General features: G+C 32.9%; 2 protein-coding genes across 5 annotated transcripts; one reads left to right on the top strand and one right to left on the bottom strand.

The window, feature by feature from the left end:
• Positions 1 to 625: 625 nt before the first annotated feature.
• LOC145043559 (protein BONZAI 3-like) lies at positions 626 to 6,609 on the bottom strand. 4 transcript variants are annotated; one of them, XM_078992252.1, is made up of 17 exons: positions 6,425 to 6,609; positions 6,136 to 6,322; positions 4,588 to 4,635; positions 4,361 to 4,509; positions 4,222 to 4,270; positions 3,884 to 3,940; positions 3,584 to 3,757; positions 3,352 to 3,486; positions 3,076 to 3,137; positions 2,873 to 2,972; positions 2,612 to 2,726; positions 2,445 to 2,521; positions 2,220 to 2,348; positions 1,977 to 2,141; positions 1,766 to 1,879; positions 1,155 to 1,251; positions 626 to 1,005 (listed from the first exon to the last, which is right to left on the bottom strand). In XM_078992252.1, the coding sequence occupies exons 2-17, from the start codon at positions 6,319 to 6,321 to the stop codon at positions 866 to 868; spliced, it is 1,797 nt and encodes a 598-aa protein (XP_078848378.1). In that variant the 5' UTR covers position 6,322; positions 6,425 to 6,609; the 3' UTR covers positions 626 to 865. The 4 variants fall into 4 exon arrangements, with proteins under 4 accessions (XP_078848378.1, XP_078848380.1, XP_078848377.1 ...); XM_078992254.1 differs by having other exon boundaries at positions 6,136 to 6,332; XM_078992251.1 differs by having other exon boundaries at positions 6,136 to 6,609.
• A 2,210-nt stretch (positions 6,610 to 8,819) lies between these two features.
• LOC145039114 (uncharacterized) lies at positions 8,820 to 9,868 on the top strand. The gene is made up of 3 exons (XM_078987234.1): positions 8,820 to 8,994; positions 9,074 to 9,549; positions 9,615 to 9,868. The coding sequence occupies exons 1-3, from the start codon at positions 8,867 to 8,869 to the stop codon at positions 9,866 to 9,868; spliced, it is 858 nt and encodes a 285-aa protein (XP_078843360.1). The 5' UTR covers positions 8,820 to 8,866.
• Positions 9,869 to 15,954: the final 6,086 nt, after the last annotated feature.

The following is a 15,954-nucleotide window of genomic DNA, read 5'->3' on the forward strand; positions in this document are numbered from 1 at the left end:
TAAGAAATAGATATATTATGTTTTGATGTTTAAAAATGGCATTTATGATAATTAAAATTTTTATAAAGGGTAAATATGATATTTAAAAATTTAGTTTGATCAATATGATATTTTGATATTTAATAAAGGTATATAAGATTTTTTTTTAAATGGGGAATAATTTTGTAAATATTTCTCCAATGTTTTGGCCATGCGGCCATGCCTTTCTTTTGTAATATTGTTAGCCTAACCATTTCCGGAAAAGGTCTAAGAAATGAAGCCACTTTCACAAATTACTCCTTTCTTTTTCATTCCCTTTTTACTTTTCTTTGTCGAACCACCATGTTTACCATATAAATGTTAGATTAGGTTGAGATTCCTATTCTTTTTCTCTTGTTTTTCTCGATAATAATTTCCATATCACATATTTTGGGGTTTGTACAATCCTCCTTTTTGGAGAGTTTAGAACTCCATTAGAGGAACCTCATGGAATCCAACTGAATGTTTGAATTCCAAATCCAACACCAAAGACCTACTAAACATTGAAATAAATCTACGATCATTATGTCTGGTTTTAGTTTGAATATGGATTGTGCTCCTTTTGGCCCTTTGTCTGATCAAACATCAAATCAACTTCCGCTAAAGATTCAATAAATCTTGGAGTGTGTTCCAATTTCAATAAGCACTTGGCTTTTGTTAGCCACCTAATGGGTAGCTATATACCAGATTTCCATCTCATATGACGGGTCAACTCAAAGAATAACCTTTTTAAATAAACATATCTAACCAATTGCAAAACAATTTTCAATGTTTTGCACCTAAAAATATGCATATTTAACCAATACTTTCATTTACTTAGGGTTTACTGTACGAAAGAGGTTTGATTTCACGTGAATAACAGATCTGGTGGAATGGGAACTTGGTTTCCATCAAAGTTGAGTGGCTTCACACCTTTACTCCTCATGTATGTCAAGAATTGCCCTGGTAGCTCTTCCAATAGACCCTGCACCATCGATATATCTCCACCTACACAGTAATATTCCCATGAATTTAATTAGGTCAAACTTAAGTCGCTTGTCATTTTTTCAAATATTTACAAACACAATTTATTCAGACAACACTTAATGGGAAACAAAAAAAAATGAAAAATATAAAATTGTTTATTTATTACTTACGATGTACATCTCGTATGGGAACAAACTGAACAATATCACGAGTAGCAATTCTTCCTGTCGAGCTCTCCAATCGTTGTCCATTATCAGCATCCAGAATCTGTTGGATCAAATTGTTAGGGTTTCAAAACACAAAATTACTGATAAAGATGTTGTACTGTGTTTGACATGCATTGGACTGATGTCATTGAGACAAAAAAAATAGCAACCTTTTGTCCCGTCCAAAAAGGTGGGATAGGGACTCGCTTTCGTTTCTCTCGTCTGTGCAAAAGACGAGAATGCCCTCGCCATCATCGGAAATAGCCCTAGAAAGCTTGTCAAATCCTGTCTAGTCCAATCTTGTCACAGACGAGATTGGACCGCAATGGACAGGACTGTACAAGGTTTCTAGGGCTATTTTCGATGATGACAAGGGCATTCTCGTCTTTTGCACAAGCGAGAGAAATGAAAGCGAGTCCCTATCCCACCTTTTTGGACGGGATAAAAGGTTGCTATTTTTTTTGTCTCATTGACATCAGTCCAATTCATGTCAAACACAGTATAACCTGTTCTGTTCTATTCTGTGGGCCCTAAAGGACAGGATCCTGACAGATGCCGGTGTATTTAGTATTTACCTCCATTGCTCCAAAATCAGCATTACCCACTCCAACAATTAAAATCGAGAGGGGTAGATCAGAGGCCCTGACAAGTGCATCTTTAGTTTCTTGCAAATCAGTAAGAGCTCCATCCTTAAAAAAAAAAAAAAAAGCATAAAATTTTTTATATTATATCATAAGAAAATAAATATGAAATAGAAAATATTATATTATATAAAAATTGTTTTACCGTTATAATTAGCAACACAAAGTACTTGCTGGAACTTTGTGAGAGGGAGTGAGCAGCAATTTGTGCAGCCTGATTTACTACATGACCAAATAAAGTGGGCCCATGAAGAGACACTGTATGCAATGCATTTTGATAAGCAGCCATTATTCCTTGTACTCCTTCAACCTATAAAACACGGATGCATTTTGAGGGCAATTACGTCTTTTTGCACATACAGGAGATTGAGAAACAGGAGTTACAGACCTCGGTGTTTCCACTGAGGTTGAAACAATGAGAAACAGGGCCATTATACATTCTTCCACCAAAACCCCAAGCAGGAAACTTTTTATCTGAATCATAAACTTGTATCACTTCCCCAACATCCATAATAGCCTGTAATCAATCACAAAACATAATTATATATTTTTATATATTAATATTACCAACCACATGGACATTCACGTAAGGGTAAAATGGTCATTTACTCACTTGCTGATATGCATTTAAGCGACCAGAAGGATCAATGTAATGCAATGAATCCGGCCTTCGAGGATCTCCGTTTGAAGCTGTCAAGAGTTGGAAATTGTTATCAAGTAAAATATTACATTTAATTTCTGAAAGAAAAATTTTAAAAAAATTAATTTAAGCAGACTTACCAGTAAAATCAATAGCAACCATGAAGTTAAGCTCAAATCCGCTAGAAATATAATCAAGAAAACTATAAATTTGCTTCTCGATAAATCCATCCACAAAAAGTTTGCCCTTGAGAATCTACAGCATGTAAATGCAATTTTTTAGTTATAATGCATCATTAATGGAAAAAAATATATATTACCATCTTTTTCTCATAATCTTATAAAAATTGCAGAAAATGATAACTGTAGTGGAAAATAGAATGATAGATGAATACAACATACCTTTTCACGTTCTTGGTGACGAGAAGATGGAATTGCCAAATTTACCCCTATTTTTTCTTTGTAAAGCAGTTCCAACCCCTCAATTGATGTCTGAAGTTTCCTGTCAACAATAAAAGATATGACATTTATGTTCTGTATGTGTCAATAAGTCATTTAGTTAATAAAACAGCTTCTATTTTGTGTTTAAATAACTAAATAATTACCCAATTAGTGTATGGTTGCCACTGCTATTGAAGTCAAAACACTCTATAACTAAAGGGTTCGCCTGTAAATTTAAAAAAAAAAAACAGTTGGAAATAATTACACAGATATATCATTTAACTTTCCATTTTTTCTTATCAAGACATAGTAAAATGTTGTAATTGGAAGAAATGTAAGTAATATTTTATAATAAACAAATCAATAAAAGTACACTGCTATTTCTTATATTTAATAAAACACAAAAAAAAAGTGTAGTGAGAAGGAGTAAAGAGGTTCACCTTGCTAGCATATTGCTGCAAAGTTATACATAAGGGCTTCCACACTGGATCCAAATTATTGTTCACAACTTCTGTTTTGCAAATGGGAACAGGGTTTCCAGACTCAACAACTCTAGAGATTCTTAAGAATGGATCCTGAAAGTGGTAAAATAAGAGATTTAAAAATAAATCCCAATTAAAAAAACAAAAGAAATTGACAATGATTATTTAAGAATTGTTAAAGAGTGATTACACTTTTGGAGAACAAGTCCTTGTTATCCAAGTTTGAACATCGGAGTCTCATCTCAGTAACAATTTTTGAATCAATGGTTTCCTCTGCATGAACAGTTATTGAACCAAAATCCCCAATTTGCCCTTCTTTACCATGTAGTTTTAAGGTCATACTTCGGCTTCTAACAGTCATGATCTGTAAATGATTAAAGGGGCATGAATTAGGTTTAATCAGGCTTTATTGTTAGTATCTACTTTCTGCTTTATTAATAGTATTTGTTTTTTTCTTTTTGCTCTGTTATAAAACTGCAAATAATCTTACCTGTGATAAAACACAGGTGGCTTCTCCAAGAAAATCTTGCTCATTTAGATTCAATACCTGTGTAACAAACACAAAATTCAAGGATGATAAGTGATAGGACTAAATGCAAGAAATAGCAATGTACTTATATTTATTTGTGTATTATAGCATTGTACTTTCAGTTATTTATTTATTTATTTTTTCTTATTAGATATAGCTGTGAAATTTGCTTTACATTTGAATGACATTGCTATGATTATGTAGATTATTCAAAGTATAATGATGTAATGGGAATAAATGAAAGTAAAATGCTGTTATAAGAGAAGTTGTATGGGTGAAAAGAGAAGTTATATGCAAACCTTTGTTGACAGATTATGATACTTTGAATCCACATCATACACCTGAAAGCTGCAAAAAGAAACAGAATATACTTACAAAATCTTGAATAGGGTGCAACAGATTATAAAAACAAGTAAACAAACTAAATAGAATGCTTACATCAATGGTTGAACAATCTCAAAGTGAAATAAAACATTTATTTTTTGAATCCACATGGGATCTAAGCTGTTCATGATCACTTCTGTTCTTCCAAGTTCCTCCAGAGTTCCATTTCTTTTCTGGGCATATAATACTGCCATAGGGTCACTCTACAGAGAAGAGGATTAGCATCAAAACAATACATAAATTTTTTAAATATTATTAATTTTAAGACTTAGTTATAGTACCTTTGACATGAGGTCACGATCACGTAATTTTGAAGCTGATAAAGACAACTGCAAAAACATTGATTTATTATTTCGATCAGGAGAGTGTGACATGCCAAATTTAAGAGAATAAGTGATTGATTTTAAAAAAATGGGCTTATATACAGTAGGTTTTTGGATATGAAAACAAAAGGAACCTAGTCAAGCTTTGGAGTAACAAACAAACAAAAAAAAAAAAAAAACATCTACTGTAGTCTGCATTAAATCCCAAAAAAGGACCACCAAAATAGTTAGAACCACTAAAAGCCACTTGGTTTGACCAAGACATGTTGACTTGCATGCAATACTGGAGTCAACTTCAAGTTGGCATAATAATCTATTAACTGAATCACGTGTTATGAAAATCTTCTCTAACGATGTTTTATACTTTTATGCTTCTTCTAGCACAGAATTTCATACATACAAAAAAAAGAAAATAATGAAGAATTGAAGAACTAAGCCAAAACAGAAATAAATAAAATGTGTGCTTCCAAGTCTTGAATCACTAAGTACAGGTTTAGAGCACATCAACACAATAATCACTACAAACAACATCAATATCACTACAAACATTACAAGAAACCTGTAATAATCATAATAAACCAAGGACATAATGATATGTTTTATGAAAAAAGATTGTACCAAAGTATAAGCTCTAAAGCTGTTTACCCAACTACAAGTTTGACTTTTTGAGTGGTTAGAACTCTTAAAAGAATTCAAAATAGTAGAATAAAATAGGAAGTTGAGTAGTTGAACCTCTAAAAAGAGTTTTAGTGATTCTAGGTGGAACAACTGTGAAACTTAGTCACTCTTTGGTAATATCAACCCAACATAGCAACCCAAAATAACCGGTTTTGCAGTAAAAAGATAAAAAAATAAAAAAATAAAAAAAATAAATACAATATTGGGACAAAATTGGAAGTTGAGTGGTCAAACTTAAGAAAAAAGTTAAGAGTAACCTAGATTGAACAATTGTTACACTTGGTTACTGTTTTTTTTTTACATCGACTCCACTTAATGAATAGGATATAGTAGAGAACATAAGATAATATAAGAATAAAAACAAAGTGATATAAGGGAATGGGATGATAATGCCTAACAATGAGTGGTAGTAATCAAATGGCCCATGGAATAAACATGCTAGCTAAGAACCACTACATGCATGTGACCATATACGAATTCCCTGACAGAAAATAAGACAGATAAAACCATTGTACAGTATATGCTTGGGCATGCTTGTAGCCATGTCTGAGTGTAACCATAGAATGCAACTCACAATCCATGGACCATATGCAACCTACTTTCAGATGAAAGGCAAAAGTTGCTTAAACTTGTTTTCCAGCACTTAACACTCACGAACCGTAGAAGTTTGGGTGCACTATCTATATAAGAAGTTGTAGAATTTGATGTTTTATGGCTGAAACGGCTACGCTGTTAGGTTTTCAAACAATGCCCCAAACTACATTCAACGAACCAGAAGCAATTTGAACTTAGAAAACACGATCAGTTAATTTACGAACATATATATACCTCAATTCGAGTGAAGAGGGGTTGAAGGCCTTTGGAACGAAAGAAGAAATCGACAGCTTCATTCTCAGCCGTACCAGAGGAGGAAGCGACAGCGAGGTTACTACTCGGACCGCTTTGATGTTGTAGGTTATGGATTCCTCCGACTGCTGCTTTTCCTCCGCTCACGTCCGAAAAACAGCCTCCCATTCTGTGAAATTCTGATCAAAATCAATCAATTGATTTCTCCCTTCAAATTGCAACAACTAACGGTTGGTTTGACCAAGAAGATGATGAAAAGTTGGCAGTTTACCAATCGTAATCTGTATACAGTATTGTTCTGGTCGCCTTCAATTCCAATATATAAGTACCAGTACCATAAAATTTTGTTGAGGGAAAAGCGTACGATCAGGATGAAGAAGGTTCCGATGCTTTTCCTGGAATTAACATCGCTATTTTTGAAACGGAGCTTCAAATTTGAAAGCTGTTTTGGTCTTCTGAAACGGAAAATTACAAATATAGTGGAATACATTAATGATATCTTTTTAAAGGATTTTTTTGTAATTTTTTTTTTTTTAAAAAGTGTTTGGATTAGCAAAAAGGACTTTTAGTTTAATGTAAAGGGATAATGACTTAGAGGGTAACATACTTTTGATTTTGATCACATTTGGTCACTGAACTTTTTTTCGTGCTCTATTAACCCTTTAACTTGTTGATTTGTGCAAATTTTCCCCTTATGACCGGGTTTAGCCGGTTTTAAACGGTTTATTGATCCTACGTGTATTTTTTTATCTTACGTGGCGAAAGAGGTGGCATGTAGGGCCCGATTTTTCGTCTCCGTCTCATTAAACCACACCCCGAAGTCTCATTTGGTCCTTAAACTCGACTAGGTCACAAAATTCTCCATCGATCATTCATCTCCTTCAACCGTTCTATGACATCATCTCCAAATCCTACTGATCAGAACTTCATTGTAGTGGATTTCCACTACAATGGTCAGTTTGCACCCAATCCCTTAGTTTACTTTGATCCCGACAGAGCATCAGTGCGAGATGTTGACTTCAGTGGGTTTGGGTATGAGCAATTCATGGAATTCCTTCACAAGCTCACCAAATCGAGAAGCAAAGACATCTATTTCTACCTTCCACAAGAGTCTTTAGGTCTTGGAATTCATACACTGGTGAACAACGGTGATTACAAGGAATTTTTGGATTTAGCGTATGCTAATGACAAGAGAATGAATGTATATGTGGATCACCATAATGAACCTATCTTCGACTGGATTGAGGCTGAGGAAAGTGAAAGTGAAAACGAAGACTTAGATGAAGATGAGGATTTAGTTATTCTAGATTCATATTCTGTTGATCATGAAGAAGATGATGCTACCTATCCATTTCCAGCAAACAAAACTGCACGTGATAGATTTTTAAACATCCTTTGTGAACCTATAGAGAGTGAAGATCAAGATGATGAATACGTGCCACCCCAGTACCCTGTGTATGATGAGAGACAGCCATGGGATCAGATGAAACCAATTATAGGTATGCGATTTTGTAACCCTACTAAGCTTAAACATATGTTAAGCAATTATGCAGTTGCTAATGGGTATGATCTATGGTTTGAAAAAAATGACTCTGATAGATTGTTAGTGAAATGTTGCAAAAAGAATAAGTCACCATCTTGCCCTTTCAGACTATGGGCCTCCTGGATGGGTAAAGAAAAGACTTTTCAGATCAAATCTCTAGTGAATGAACATAATTGTTGTAGGGTGTTTAAGTTTGGGTCAATTGTAACTTATAGATGGATAGGGAAACATTTTATGAGTCAAATTATAGAGAACCCAAAAATGAGTGCAAGGAAGATGAAAGCTAAAGTGTCAACAACATTCAACATAAATGTGAGTGTGGGGCAATGCAGAAATGCAAAGAAATTTGCATTACAAGAGATTGAAGGAAGTTTAATTGAACATTATGGGAGATTGTGGTCATATGGTGAGGAAATTATCAGGTCAAATCCTGGGTCTACTGTGAGATTGGATGTAGACATCATGCCAGATTCCACAACTTTGTTTTCTAAGTTTTATGTGTGTTTCAAAGCTGTAAGGGATGGTTGGTTAGAAGGGTGCAGGCCAGTAATTGGGCTTGATGGTTGCTTTTTAAAGGGTATAGTTAGAGGAGAAGTTATTTCAGCTGTTGGGAGAGATGCAAACAACCACATCTACCCTTTAGCATGGGCTGTGGTATGTGTTGAGAATAAAGAAACATGGAAGTGGTTCATAGATTTGCTTATGGATGACATTAATGGTGGTCTTGGTGCAGGCATTACCCTTCTTTCTGATGGACACAAGGTTAGTACTAGGTCATTTTTATGCTTCATTTTTATGCTTTTTCACTCATAATGATGTTGTGATTTGTAGGGGTTATTACAAGCAGTTAAGGAAAAATCTCCAGAAGCTGAACATAGACAATGTGCTAGACACATTCTGGCCAATTTTAATAAAAGGTTTACTGGTCAACAATACATAAAGTTATTTTGGAGGGCTGTAAGGGCTAGTACTGTGGAGAAGTTCAGAGGTGTAATGGAGAACATCAAATCTATTGATACTCATGCTTATGATTACCTTATAGACAGAGATCCTACTACCTGGTCTAAGGCATTCTTTCAAGAAGGAAGAGACTGTGATGCAGTGGAGAATGGGGTTAGTGAGAGTTTCAATTCTGCTATTAGGCATGCTAGAAGGAGACCTATAATCACTATGCTGGAGGAGATTAGGTTATTTGTGATGGAAAGGATATACACTCAAAGAGTTGAAGGAATGGAATGGGATTTGCTTATATGTCCAACTATTAGGAAGCGTATAGAACATCTGAAGGTTAAACAGAGGTAATTATTTTACTTTAATATGCTTATGTTAATTATGAGGATGTGTTATTGATTCACTGATGTTAATATGCTTAAACAGATTGTGGGGAGTTACTCCTTGTGGTTATCAAAAGTATGACGTTAGATTCACTGATGTTGCATATGGAGTGGATCTAATTGCAAAGAAGTGTGCCTGTAGAATATGGCAACTTACAGGGATACCATGCTTACATGGAGTGGCAGCAATATCTTACTTAAATCATGATGCTGAGGCATATGTGTCCCAATCATACACTACTGAGGCTTACCTAAAATGCTACAAATATAGCATTAATCCTCTCAATAGTAGTGAAATGTGGCCAGATGTTCCATACCATAAGCCTTTGCCTCCCAAAAGAAGAAGATTACCTGGTAGGCCATCTGTGAAAAGGAAGAGGGATGCAATTGAACGAGAGTTGAGTGGATCAAGTAGACAAACTGTCTCAAGAAGGGGTAGCATAATAAAGTGTGGTATTTGTAAGGAACCAGGTCACAACAAGAAAAAGTGTCCATCTAACCAACAAAGCAATACATCAGGTGAATATTTTTAAAAAAATTACATCATTTGAACAAAGAATTGACATTTTAATTTTTGTTTGCAGTACCAAGTTCATCCAGGGGCAGTGGAGCAGACCCAAGTTTATCCAGGGGCAATGAAGGACCACCACCTCCTCCACCACCACCTGCAGCCCAACAACCTCCTCCACCACCACCTGCAGCCCCCATGCCAAGAAGAAGGGTCCCAGTTAGTAGAAGTGGAAGGAGGAAATATTCTGAACAGATTATCAAACAAGCATTAAGGAGGCAGATACCTGGGGTTGGGAGCAATGCAGATAACCCTTCAGTTATTGATTAATTTAGGGGATAATAGTGGGTGGGTAGGAATATCTTTTGTAAGGCAGTTGTGATGTAAAGACAAAGTAGTAGTCTTTTTATTATGCTTTTCTATGGTACTATCAAGTAGGTGTATGGGCACATGGTGGCCTTTCTTTTGTCTATGCAGGAATCTTTTGTGTTACCTAGAAACTACTTTTGTGTATGCAGACAAAAACTTATATAACTGTAGAATATTAATGGCGTATTACAATGAATCCAACCACCACATTCACTTACTTTTTTTATTATATGTATTTGTTATATGTATGCTACTTTGTGATTCCATTCCAGTCAAAACTAATTCTTTATATGCATGCTACTTTGTGATTCCATTCCAGTCAAAACTAATTCTTTATATGCATGCTACTTTGTGATTCTATTCCAGTCAAAATCAAATATGTATTCATTGTTATATGTATGCTTCCTTATGATTCCATTCCAGTCAAAAATATTTCTTGGTGATTCCATTCCAGTCAAAGTTACTTCATTCCATTCTTTGTGATTCCATTCCAATCAAAGTTAATATGTATGCAGTTAATATGTATGCTTCTTTATAATTAAATTTTCCATTACAATCAATGTTACTTCATTCCATTCCAACAAGAAGTTAAGATAACAACTCTATTCTATTCAAACAACATCTTTAATACATCATGTGACTTCATTTCATCATATACACGATGATCAGAAAAAGAAATCCAATGGTAAACTTATATATTTTCTCCTTCATTGCAATGGCATCAAAGTACTTTTCCTTCTTCATCTGTTCCATGTCTTCCTTCACCTTCTCTACTTCGGTCTTCAATGCTACTAATTCAGCTTTCATTCCCTCCACCACTTCCATCAGAGGCATCTGTACAAGTTCTACATCCAACCATTTCCAATATTTGCATTTACCCTTCCACAATAAAATTTCAAAGTGAGATTTCAAATCTGGAATAAATGAATCAGAAAAGAGGGGAAATTTAAGTGAAATTGCTTACCTCATTGCACACCATGAAATGCCTCCCTGGATTCTTTGGTGTTGTTGATGTTAGAATACGTGCAGGGAACCCACAATCACAAGTTTTTGGATCATTCACTGTGGATTTCTTGCTTGATCGATTGAGGGAGGATGAGATGCTGTAGGAGGAAGCCATCGGGTATTAGGGCAACGGGGTATTAGAGCACAATAAATGAACAACAAACGCCCCTCCTTTAATAACAAGAACCCTAGATGCCAGTTAGGATCAAAACTGACACGTAGGATCAATAAATTCATTGAAACCGGCAAAAACCAGTCGGAAGGGGAAAATTTGCACAAATCAACAAGTTAAAGGGTTAATAGAGCACGAAAAAAAGTTCAGTGACCAAATGTGATCAAAATCAAAAGTATGTTACCCTCTGAAGTCATTATCCCTAATGTAAAATCACAAAAAATTAGGTTTTTGTGATTTTTTGAAACTTTCATTTTACTCTATACAAAAAATCATGTTAAAAAAAAACTTTTCTATTACCCAAACATCTTTTTAACTTTTTGAAAAAGTTAAAAATAAAAAATCAGCAATTCCAAACACCCCCTATATTAAAAGACCAAGTTGTGTATATTCCACAGGTTTGTTAAAAAAATATGAAGATTTATGAACTTAGGAAATTTGAATTTTCAAAGAATAAAAGAAAAATATTGAATTATTAAAATCTAATGTTTAATTTGCTATTTGGAACTTTTTTATTCCTTTTTTAAATTTAAATAAATAATTTAAATAAATGGATTAAAGTTAAAACTTAAAAATTAAAAAGAAAGTTACATTAATTAAATTGATATGCATATATTATTACATTTATTATAATTATTATATTTTTAAATATTATATAGAATTTAATAAAATGGAAAAAAAAACCCACAAAATAACAAGTAGAAAAACAATAAATAAAAAAATATTAGAACATGACATGTGTTAAATCCAATAATAATATGACATTTGGCCAAAATGACTTTAGTTTATTAGGATAGATTATTTTGATAATGTTATCTTAAAATAAATTAAATTAAATTAATCTCAATTAAATTTAAAAGTTTGACTAACTAATTTGATATTAACATCATTTATAAAACTAATGTATTTAACTTATTTAAACTTCATCATAATTTTTTAAAGTAATTTCGTTCATTCCTAATTAAAATCACGTTCTTACCTGACATGTTTCGTATATTCTTTCAATTTATATGAAACGTATCTACAAGATTACGGGATATCGTCGTTCAATTTCAAAGAATCAAAGAATTCGAAATTTGATATTCTTTTCACAATCATTGTTGAAAGTTATGTATAAATCATGTGCTGTTGTTCGTAGATTATGTTTTCTTCAGACTCTTTGCAGCATAACGTTTGAACATCATCACCCTTTGTAGCATCACGTTTGTCATCCTCCTTCTTTAATTTGATGTTCTTGATTTTTATTAATTGTATTCGATTTTTTAATTCTCATTAGTGTTGTATTTGACTGTGATCTTTAAATGGATGAATAATTTTTGATTATAAATGTTAATATTAGTTTTCCAGTTTTTTATTTTTGTCTTTTTAACCTTGAACTTGATGTTGCACTTACATGTTTTATCAAAACGATCATGAGAAAATCACAATGACTTTTGATTAAATGTGTGTATGTATGTGTGTCTTACGTAATTAAATTTTCTTGAGATTGTTTGGATTGTACGATAGTTGATGATTGAAAAGTACCATTTACCCTTTAGTGTTTTTAGTTATCAATATTATAATGCTATTAATTTGATATATTTTTCCATAATTCTTGGTTTTTAACATTTTTAGTTAATATTAATGTACTTTGACTTTAATCTATAATGTTTTGAATTGCAATTTCTAAATTTCTTATGAATTGTTGTAACTGTGTTCACTAGATACAAAATGCATTGTAATTTCTATTGTGTTTTAACATATTTAGTTAATAGCAATGTGTGTGTGGTTTTTTTTATTTAAAAAGCCAAAGCACTTACTTTAGTATTTTTCCCTAATCTATCCCTATTTTTGAAATGTCATATCTCGGTCATGGGAAACCCTTTTTGGTTGAAATCAGTGAACAAAGTTTCGTATTTAAGACGATCAATCTTGAAAATAGCATAGTTTTGAAAAACCATAAAGTAAGAAAAAAATTATAAGATATTAAGGGATTTGTAAAAAGGTACAATTAGTAAAAGCGTTCCGATTATTTAAAAAAAATAGGACCGTTAACATTAGTAAAAGTGCAATATACAACAGTAATGAAATGTCGTTATTTGATATTTCATATAATTGAAAGATACATACCAAATTACATCGATGATATACCAAAATTATTCAAAGTTACGTTAAGTCTAATGCAAAGTTCTTGCGAACACCAAATAAATAAGAACAAACATAAAAACTAACACTTATATTCATAATCAATTTAAAATATACCAATCATGATTTAGAAAATAATTTTCATTGATGATATATAAAAATTAAATTCATATAACATTTAACATTCCATAAATTATACTCTATAACTTTACTTGAATAAATACAATAGTTGTCGATATTTAATACAGTGAAAAAATGGTATATTGGTTGTCAATATAAGTTTAAATTAAGTAAACCTATATATATATATATATATATATATATATATATATATATATATATATATATATATATATATATATATATATATATATATATATAGAGAGAGAGAGAGAGAGAGAGAGATGTTGAAATGTTTCTAGTAACTATTGTGTGCATGAATGCACCAATAGGAATTTAGGAATAATTAAATAATTAATAATTATAATAAAGGTAATTATGTAACTTTAGCATGATAATTAAAATAAAATCCCTTAATTCATGGCAATTACCATAAAAATCTCTTTGACCAACTATTAAACTCTGGCTTCTCATATCATACGTATTCTAGTTATGCCTCCTCCCTATTGCCTCTTCCATCGGCAACCACAAAATCGTATCCTCCCCCTTCTATTGACCTTCGGCCGCATCAGTTGAGTTTTGATGAACATGTCGACCATAACCCTGCTACAACCAACAAATGTTACAAGACTAAGGGAGTGAATGATAATCAAAATACCAGCACTAGTAGCAACGAATTCAAACGAATTCTATTTCTCAAGACGCCAAAAGGTTAGTTATATTTCCTCTATTTCTTATTCAACTTAATTGATTTCTTCTACCTTAATTTCTGATTCGTTGGAAGTTTCATCTTTGAAGAATCAAGACTTATTCACTTTGAGTAAAAATTGATTTATGATTCTGATTGAGTATGTATCGATTGATTGGTTTTGAAATTGATTTCTGATTTTGCACCTTGAATCTAATTGCTATCTGAAATTGCACATGATGTTTACCTTGTTGTTGAATCTGATGTTGATCTTGACATGTTAATTTGCTATGTGTAATGTGAAAGTGTAACTTGGCATAATGTCAACATTGCATCATACTTCCTTAAACATTCTACATATTCTTATGTGATAATGATTTCTTTTGATTTATTCTAGATATTGTAAGTTATGTATACCTTAAATATTTTAAGCATTATGGTTTACGTTTATTTATACTATGGATGGTGGTTTGATAAAATGTTCACTTCAAATTATTCTACTTATTCTAATGTATGTTGTATACTAGTTATTCTAACTACTTTTACTTATGTTTTATGTTCCGTGTTGAATATTCTGTATATTCTAATCAAACTTCAATTGCTACAGATGATGAAAGATACACTATTATTCTACTAATTCGATTGTATGTTGTATTGCTTTAATTAAAATATCACTAATCAAGCTTCTAAGTGCAGCAAAAGATGGACCAATTGTTGATTAATTGATGAATTAGTTTTCAGTTTAAGCTAATTAAGCTAATTCTGTGAGAATGATTTTCTTTCCTCATCGTTGGTCTGTTATAATCATAAATAATTATATAGCGTCACCCGTTCTTTTCTCCTCCGCCAGCAAGGACGGTTCTAAGGGGTTCTCGGTGCGGCATCGGCAACTCCTAAATTTTCTGGCCGTAGTGAAATTTTTTTCGATTTTTCAAATTTTCTACCTATTTTTCATGTATCGACAACATCTATTCATTTCGGCAACACCTACCATGTATTCATGCGTCCGTCCCTGTCCGCCACTGCCACCACCATTACCACCACCTCTGATACCAGCCGACACCACCACTATCACCTCTGTCACTTATATCACAACCACCTTTGTCACCACCACATTTTTTGCCCTCAGCTGTGTAATCATATATGATTACTCTGTGAACATACATATATCCTTCTATCTGTATTTCCAAACCTTACAAACTCAAATTAGATGACGCTATAATATTTTTATGTTAGGCCGTTTAAATATACAAATATCAAGTAGGGTCACTAATTGATTGCTACATCAGGTTCGTTTACACCTATCAGCTAACTTAGGATAACAAAAAAAATAAAAATAAAAATTATTTTATATTTGTATAATGCTTAAAAGTTAAAACACACTGAAATTACACGATTATCAAACAATATGGAAAATGAGGGGTCCGGTTGTTAAGCCGCTGCAACGTCATAAAAGGATGAGGTCAGGGTGATGACTAGGGCTGTCAAATCGGGCAGTCGTGTCGTGTTTTTGTCTGACACGACACGACACGACAAAGTTTTGTATAACACGAACACGACACGATACGATGTCGTGTTTTTTTTCATTAACACGAAAAAGAACCAATTAAAAAACGACAACACGACACGACACGACAAAGATAATACTACATAAATATTAGTGTATTTCATTCATACTTAAAGATATATAACACGACAAACACGAAAAACCCGACAACCACATGCTTAATCGTGTCAATTTCGTATCGATTTATGAACACGAACACGACACGACACGACATCGTGTTTTTTAATCTTGACACGAACACGACACGAACACGAATTCGAATTTTGATTTCGTCCTAATTTCGTTTCGTTTCGTGTATTTTTGTCGTGTCGTGTCATAAATTGACACCCCTAGTGATGACCCAGCATAGAAATTATGAAAACAAAGAAGGA

Source organism: Lactuca saligna, chromosome 4 (assembly GCF_052625555.1).
Source record: "Lactuca saligna cultivar CGN05327 chromosome 4, ASM5262555v1, whole genome shotgun sequence".
Classification (NCBI taxonomy): domain Eukaryota; kingdom Viridiplantae; phylum Streptophyta; class Magnoliopsida; order Asterales; family Asteraceae; genus Lactuca; species Lactuca saligna.